Consider the following 8,900-nt stretch of genomic DNA (forward strand, 5'->3'; position numbering starts at 1 on the left):
GCAGGAAAGCACGGCATAGGCTAAAGGTATTTTATAGGAGAGGCAGTTAGAAACACTGCGCCATACAATGAGGCAGTGCAATAAGGTTGTGAAGTAATGGAAGAGAGTACATAATGGAGGATGTTTAAAAAAAATAATGAAGAGTAGTAAATAATAAAATGGTAAGTGGTAAATACAGATGAACTATCAAATGTTCATTCAGAACTGAGAGTACAAATACAAGTAGTTGCAGGTAAAGTAGAAAGTTCTTGCAGTTTCCAAAACGGTGGTCAGTATACAGTTGCCAGCTTATGCAGGCAGCAGGTATTTGTTCTGGAGATTTAGTGAACTGACTTTATTGTAGTATTAATGTAGTGTTGGTTTGTCATTTGTTTCCTTTTTTGATTTTCCATCGGTTTAACGTCTGTATAACACAGATATTGCTTTTAAATGCTTGTAACACTTTAGTCTCTGAAGTGTTTAGCCAGACAGCCTAACCTATTCTAAATAGGGCTACAAACATGTGCAACTTAATTCAACCCTCCCACACACAAACAACCCTCCTCCCACCGCAGAAGGTTCTAATATCTAAACATTGAAAGATCTGTATACCACACTTACTCACTAAACTTTCTCAACATAGTACAGATTTAAAATCGTTTATAACAGCAATTAAGATTTTACCTGTGCAGTATAATTACTGCTATGCTATACAATCCTAAATTACTTGCATCTGATGGCAGAAGTAACTGATCAATATAGAAGAGATGGGGGAGTTCAGTGTAAGTCTGATTACTGAATCAAGAAGGGAGTGAGCGGAAAGAAAATGAGATCAGTGTACACAAGTTGTTCATATAGTTTATGGAGACAAATGGGAGGAGAGAAATAGGGAGCACTTGAAAACAGAAGGTGGGTCAAGCGATGGTTTCTTTAATTTTGGAGAGATGAATGTGTAACGTTGTATGACAGATTGAAGAGGTGAGCTAGAGGGCCAAGATATAAACATCTTTAGGTGGAGTTAGGTGAGGTATAAAACCACAATCTTACTGCTCTTCCTATGATCATCTTTCCGGCTTAGGGCAGACTTATTTTGGCGTGATTGCTTCAGAGGTTGGGCTTTCCCTGACATGGTTGCATGTGATGCCTGAGTCAGAAACGACCAGTAGGCGGCCGTCGGAAGAAAATCTTCCAGCAACCACCTATATCAGAGGGACCTCCTGGTCCCCCTGCACCTGTGGCCCCACCCACGATTTGTCCCAATCATTGTTGGCCAAAGTGATTGGGCACATTCGTGGCACCCCCAGCCAGCCCTGCAGTGCCGCTTTCTCCGCTCGGTAGCCGCGGCTCTCCCGCAATTTAAAGAGAATCTGCTGCTCCGCCCACCCCCCGTGTGTCCCTGTCACAGTTGGCCACAGTGATCGGTAAGCCCCGGCGGCACCCCACCCTGCAGATGACTACAAGCCAGTGGGTCATGGCAGCTGTAGCTTATCTTCAGCTGTGTCCCGATCACTGTGGCCAGCCGTGATTGGGTGGCTTGACGCACCTGTATCCAGCAGCTCCTATATCCAGCATATAAAACTCTAAAACTTTTTTTTTTTTTTAAATGTCCTCAAAACTTAGCATTTTTTAAATTCTAACTTTATTTAAATAGTGATTTAAACTTTATTTAAATTTTTCCAGAAAACTTATACTGAATCAAGCTTAAATAGATAAAAAAATAAGACATTTTTGAAAAAACTTAGTTTTTTCTAATACCTCTTTATAATGGTGAATGTTGAACATTTAACATTTACTTTGTGTTGTATGTCCCAACTACTGTTATATACCAGTAAATGTATTTGGCATACCACCTCGTGTGTGTTTATCAGACATGCCCATTAAAAAAAATTTAGTCTAAGTAATATTAAATACAGCCCTTCCATAAATGCTGCCTTGTTAACCTGAAAAAGTGTCAGCCCCACTTCAGATAAGTTCTGGTATGAATGCTTGACCGTGTTAAGGTCGACCACTATTGGTCGACATGACCTAATAGTCAACGCATGAAAATGGTCAACACGGGACAGGTCAGCACATGAAAAGGTCGACATGGATTTTTTTAAATATTTCTTTTGCGTCATTTTTTTCCGTACCATGACCAGGAACCCCAATTAGTGTACCGCGTACCCTTGCATGGCTCAAGGTGCCTCGCTGCGCTCAGCACAGGTTACTGTTCCCAATCGTAGTCCACGTGGATGGTAAAGAATGAAAAAGTTAAAAAATCTTTTTTTTTTTTTTTTAAAGCCATGTTGACATTTTAATGTGTCGACATGTCTGGTGTCGGCCGGTTTCATGTGTCGACCATATGTCCATGCCGACCATGTCAATGTCCACCAATAGTGGTCGACCTAATGACTGTCGACCTTAACATAGTCGACCATCCAAATGGATACCCTTCAGAAATGTATCTATTTTCACATTGAGACATTCGTGTATTGAATGAAATATATCGTCTTTAAAACCTTTTTTTATTGCACAGTATTCATAACTAACCCTGTAAATGGAGCTGCAATGTTCAATGAAGCCGTTCACAAAATGTGCATGTGTTTAATGAATGTGACTGAGTATGTCCTAGCAGACTGACAAGAACGTTTCTTGTTTGTCAGTCACCTACCGTGTGTTCTTCCTCTCTTTCAGCTGCTCCTAGAGCAGACAGCTGGTCATCCAGGGGAACAACTGGTATGTGTGTGAGGGGAGAATAAAGCAAAGACCTTTATTTCTGTCATATAAAATGTTATCCAATCTATATATTGAACATCCTTAAAGACCAGAGTTGCTGCTCTTCTCCTGTGACGGGCATTGTTTGTTGCTCTGTCTGCAGGTTCTTTGCTTACACTTGAAAAGATTTCATTGGACGGCTTACCTTAGGAACAAGGTGGACACATATGTAGACTGTCCACTGCGAGGACTGGACATGAAGTGTTTTTTGCTCGAGGTAATGTATTTTAATATTGCTACAAAACACTACAAAGTAATAATAAAGGTCTGGTGACCCACTGGCATGGACTCCAGCCAGATCACATATGACATGTGAGGTATTGAGTACTTGCACTCAGGGGTCAGCGGAGGATGTCCCATTGACCCAGCTATTCTGCTTAGAAGTAAAGAAACTTCATAGAGCAGGCAATACCAAAAATCAGGGCAGACACATGGACATTTCCTGTGACAAGTGCAAATTTGTGTGTGGGGTCTTTGGAACAAATGACCTCATTCCCATACCTGCCCATATGCTTTTACAAGTATTGAAAATATATTTTGCATTATGATGCCAGTGGGTAAAAAGACTTCGACGCACAAAAGTATGATACAGTTGTAATGTTTCCAGCAGCCTTTTTATGAATTGCTTAGTATGTGATTTCTTCATAACCTAAAAGAACTTTCCTTTCTCTTATTGTGAGACAGCCAGAAAATATGGGCCCAGAAAGTTGCCTCTATGATCTAGCAGCTGTTGTTGTCCATCATGGCTCAGGGTGAGTACAGTAATACTTCACTACTTGTTGTTCTACATGAGAACAAAGAGACTCGCAAGACTTGAAGCAGTCATAGATATTGCCAAGCTGCAAGTACATTTTTAGAGACCTTTGAAAGGGAAAAAGTAGCAACAAATTTTGCCAAATGTCACGGACTCTTGGCTTTGTTATAACTTCCGTGAGCGCCACACTTTGCTGCTATTTTATATATTACTCCGCAGCTGGTCACTTGGTTGATACACAAGGGTAGGCATATTTTGGTGTGGAAATGCTGACCTTTTTTTAAATCACTACATATGTATATGTACCCATGACAAAATAAAATCTACTATACATTACAGCTTTACATATCTCTGTATTTATTTGTCCTTTATCTTGGGCAGTGTTGGTTCCGGTCACTACACAGCTTATGCCACCCACGAGGGACGCTGGTTCCACTTCAATGACAGTACAGTAACCCTAACAGAAGAGGAGACTGTGGTGAAAGCAAAAGCCTACATTTTGTTCTATGTGGAACGTCCGATCCCTGCCAGTCCAGAAAAACTCTGAATACCTCCGTTCATTCCCAAGAACTTCACACATGCCCACCCTCCACTAATACTTGATTGGAAAAGAATGTTTTTGTGTTTTTCATGCACTTTCACAGCTGTGTGTGGCTGTCTGAGATAAAATAAGCTGTATTGACAGAACTTGTATGCCACATATGCTGCCAAAGAGGTCTACAGTTCTCTCAAGACAATGTAGATCTCCTCCAAAGAAGACGTTAGATGCAGTAAATCCCTAATTACACTGAAATTTTGATCAGGTGAAAAAAAAAAAAAAAAAAAAAGGAAATGCTAAATCAGTGAAATCATGTAAAGCTTGCATGTGTTACGTGGTAAAGGCCTTAGTGTTGGCTGTGTTAATTTTTCTAGCCCTGGGGACACCAATGCAGCACCTTAAGCAAATAACTGGAACAGATGGAAAATAATCAGACGAGGAATCTGTAAAGGAACGGTGGGGAGCAGGCATTATAGAAATTGGTTTGCACAATCAGTTTGGGAAAAATTGTGTATAGTAATTTTTGTTTTATATTTGTCCTCTACCCTATCAGTTCAGTTGAGGGTAAGTGGCTTGTTTCGAAGTCAAAATGTGGATTTAGACCTGGTTACACATCAAATAAATCAGTTTTCCCCAAACTCTGTCTTCAAGGCACGCTAACCGTCCAGGTTTTAAGGATATCCATACTTGAACAGAGGTGACTTAATTACTAGCTCAGTCATTTTGATTTGAATGATCTGTGCTCAACTATGGATACTGTATGGTTAAAACCTGGACTTTTGAGGGGCATTGAGGACTGTGTTTTTGTAACACTGGCATAGATGTCTGCATAAACACTGAAGTGGTATAACAGTCCTACCTATTATGTTGCTACTCTGTTTTAATAACTTTATCCTGCAGACTGATATATCTGCTCACCAGGGGCTTGAGTAATGACTCCAAAGGTGCCTTGCCTGATCTCAGACCCAAAGCAAGGGTTGTTTCTTCAGCGGGGTACACTGTGTTCCTCAGGGAAAACATTGGGGTGTAGAGTTGGATCTTGACCCGAGGCACCAACAGGCTAAAGCTTTAACTGTTCCCATGATGCATTGCACCGCCGCCTCTATAACCCCGCCACTGGACACTGGAGCTCAGTTTGTAAGTTGGTACCTGCAGAGCAGTTCACTGAACAGTTGGGGCTGCGCTAGGCAGCCCTGAAAAGAGCTTTTTAAGAATACTTCAAGGGCCACAGCACTGTTTGTCATTGTGACATGCTGTGCTGCGGCTCAATCACCTCCCTTAGCAGCGCTGCATACTCCCGCGGCTGGTTCCCGGGTACTTGCAGTGGAGGCGCACCAGTCCTCAGGCACACCACCGCTGACGCTCTCCAGGATCGCGTGGCTGCACATCAGGGAGGAGGTAAGAGGGTCCCCCAGGTGGGACCAGCTGGTAAATTGCGGTCCGGTTGCTGTCCCAGGAGACTGACCGCGCTGCTGGCGTGGACACTGTACTCCACAGGGACCCCACTATATCCACCAGGGCAGGGAGCAGAGGTCGGATTTTGAATAATCCGTTTTACATAGGCTCCATAGTACCTGATCAGCATAGGGGATAAGGCGTTGACCTGTAGCTCCGGGCGCCATCTACTGCTGGTGTTCCCGCCCTGGAGCTGCATTTCACTCTCCCTCACTCCCTGACAGAGATTTTGGCGCCATCTTTACAAGAAGCTGCGGCCGATCTTCGGGACTGCAGGGCATGTCTCCTCTGTAAATTCGCCTGCCTCATCAGCGCTGTGATTTTACAGGCACTTAAGTATTCTATATGTTATTTTAGACAGTGTTAGTTAAGAACAAGTGCACTTCTACCTGAATATTTAGTACAAGTATTCTGTGATATACATCCAGTATCTACTGTGCATTGTGTATGTATATGTATGTATGTATGTATGTATGTATGTATGTATGTATATATATATATATATATATATATATATATATATATATATATATATATATATACATACATACACTTTTATTTTTATTTATATATAAGTGTGTGTGTGTATGTATGCAATATATAGTTTTACTTGTCCAGTGCAGTTTTATTGTTTATCTGTAATAACTTCTGCATTGTACCTGTGACTGAGTGTGCCTGTAGCTGCTTTGTGGATTTCATTCTAGTGTATCACACTTATTGCTATCACTATATTCCGTACCCTGGGGGGCTAGGTGCATCAGGGTCTCGTGTATATAGTGCTACACCGTATATACTGTTTTGTGTGTTTTACTGTGTATTTCAGTCCCCTCATACTGCTTTAATTCTCTGTGTGCTGTATCTATTGTCACATAAATCAGGGGGTTATTTGCAGGTGTTGTGTTTGTCTGGCTATATTGCACTGTTACGCTCTAAGGCTACATTCCCTATAATGTCTGCCACACAGGGCGGGAAATCCGCGGACGCTTCTGCATCATGCAATGCTTGCAACAAGGATTTACCTGAGGGGGAAGTTTTAGCTGATGGTTCAGGCACTGGGTGCCATACATCTCTCAGCCCGCAGCACCTGTGGCTAATCAGGAACCACCTTGGGCAGCGTTCTCAAGAATGCTGAATATACTTGTGACACTTCTTGCACCCCCTCTGGGACTGCCTGTGCCATTGCAGCCACATATTGTCCCTGTAGTTAGTCCGCCCTGGGCGGACCCTCTGTCTACCCAGATACAACAATTAAATCAATCTTTGGTTAGACAAAAGTCTACCCCATGCCCATTTGGGGTCAAGGGTTCATCTAAGCGGGCCGCTTCCTCCTCACAATCCACTAATATTTCAGATAATTCTTCTGATGAGGATGGGGAATATACTGATCCGTCAGACACTGATACAGTCGCTTCTAACAAGGAATCTACAACCCAAGTTGATGTTCCTGACCTAGTGGTGGCTATTAAGCTGATTCTACAAATTGATTATGAGAGAGATCCCACTACTGCGTCTAAGAAACCTGATAAATTCAAACGTCTTGCGAAGAAGCAAAAGAAGACTGTTTTATTGTCTCTCTGGGGCACACTTTAAATCAATGAATGTAAATATATTGCAGATATATAAAGTACAAAGTAAGTGTGAGTTTAAAACTTAACTTTTAATATTCTGTACAGACGATAACATTGTAAATTGAATAGGCAACAATTGGTTAAAAGAAGATTAACTCAAGAAAAAATATGTTACTCATTATAAGTTAGGTGACAAATTGCCTCTATGCACACCCACTGTATTTTTGGTGAGTATCAATATATGTCGTTTATCAAAGCGAAAATTTCCATTTTCTAGTTCTCTCTATCAACTTATGGGATAGATAATATATATATATATATATATATATATATATATATATATTAAAATCAAATTCCCAAGTGCGCTAAGTGGAGCGTATTTACAATCATCCTTCCAGCGCTATTTTCATAGATGTAAGATGTAGACTCGGGAACATTTGTATCTGGGGACCTGTAGCAGACACCCCTCACCAAAAAGTCACCCAATAAGAGGCCAAAGGCCAATTAATATAAAATGTTATTTTAATAACATGCGTTTGAACAAATGTAATTTTACATATTGTTCATCATGTAATATTCACGAGAAAAATAAATCGTAAAAAATGTCAATAAAATACAACCAATACATTTGTTATGTAATGTAAACTCTAGATACCCCCTCACCTTTTTCAAGGTGCGTGCTCGAGAGGGAGTATCTTCACAAACTAAGTTGTAAACTTCTGTCTGACAAATCCAACGCGTTTCGTCTTATCGACTTCATCAGGGGTAACTTGTTTGGGGGAAAGAAAATTGTTTTTTATTTTTAAATAAATAACTAATGACCTAAATTTAGTATGATATGAGAAGTTATTAATAGGATAAGTACCTACCAGGTATGGAAAACAAGATTATTAGCCATCAATTAGTATGTGTGTGTGAAGAACCGTAACCTAAAATTATAGATGGAATAAAAAACACATTATTAAATGTGTTTGATGGACCTGCTCAAATGATTTTTTATTAACTAAAATAGAACATACCTTAGATATAGGAATAAATAAAACTCCCATCCATCCCTCTTAATGGGAGCTTAATTGATGGATCCTTTTATGGATATTGGTGGTCAAATATCAATGTTATTTTTAATTGCCTAATAGAAGGAAAAAGAGAAAAAGGGATCTGTTGTGAACCAATCATTAAAGGGCTTGCAGTCAATTCTGCTGCAAACCGATAATTGAAAGGTCAACAGCCAAATATAGGTTTATTACGTGTAGTGTAATTGATGCCTATACACATACCTTAATGACAAGTCCTTTATAGGGCTCCTTATGGGAGCTCATGGTTAAGATTCTCCTTAGGCATGCTCACAGTCATATATCGGCGTTTTCTGATGAACTACCTGACAGTAGGGAAAAAAATTATATTTTTTTCTTAGAAATAAATCTAAGAATCTATATAGTAAGATCTAATGAATATAAATATTTAATTGAGTCTGTTGTATGCATACCTGAATATGGTAACTAGATCTTGTAATCAGGGCTATTTCAAATTCAGATGTTAATCCAAATAGAAAGCAACTCTGAAAAAAATATATCCGAGTTGGTTTATTACTAATGGAGGGTGTGTCAGTCATTACAAACTACCATCAAAACATATATGTATGTACATACATACATACATATATGTATATATATGCTCATAAGAGAGGAACCAGAAAACCGGCTTTCTGACTCCAAACTCCCTAAAGGAGTTGTTATCGTCTGTACAGAATATTAAAAGTTAAGTTTTAAACTCACACTTATTGTGTACTTTATATATCTGCAATATATTTGCATTAATTGATTTAAAGTGTGCCCCAGAGAGACAATAAAAG

The 8,900-nt window shown here is 39.9% G+C and overlaps 1 protein-coding gene across 2 annotated transcripts in view; it reads left to right on the top strand.

Moving 5' to 3' along the window:
• Nucleotides 1–7,385, top strand: part of USP3 (ubiquitin specific peptidase 3) — a 118,658-nt gene extending 111,273 nt beyond the window's left edge. Inside the window, exons 13-15 of one of the 2 annotated variants that reach the window (XM_063926536.1) lie at nt 2,837–2,950; nt 3,418–3,485; nt 3,869–7,385. In XM_063926536.1, the coding sequence (XP_063782606.1) occupies nt 2,837–2,950; nt 3,418–3,485; nt 3,869–4,034 (348 nt within the window). In that variant the 3' untranslated portion in view covers nt 4,035–7,385. Of the gene's footprint in view, nt 1–2,652; nt 2,722–2,836; nt 2,951–3,417; nt 3,486–3,868 lie in introns of those variants that run through there. The other variant, XM_063926537.1, reaches the window with a different exon arrangement.
• Nucleotides 7,386–8,900: the final 1,515 nt, after the last annotated feature.

This window comes from Pseudophryne corroboree, chromosome 6, assembly GCF_028390025.1.
Source record: "Pseudophryne corroboree isolate aPseCor3 chromosome 6, aPseCor3.hap2, whole genome shotgun sequence".
In the NCBI taxonomy this organism is placed as follows: domain Eukaryota; kingdom Metazoa; phylum Chordata; class Amphibia; order Anura; family Myobatrachidae; genus Pseudophryne; species Pseudophryne corroboree.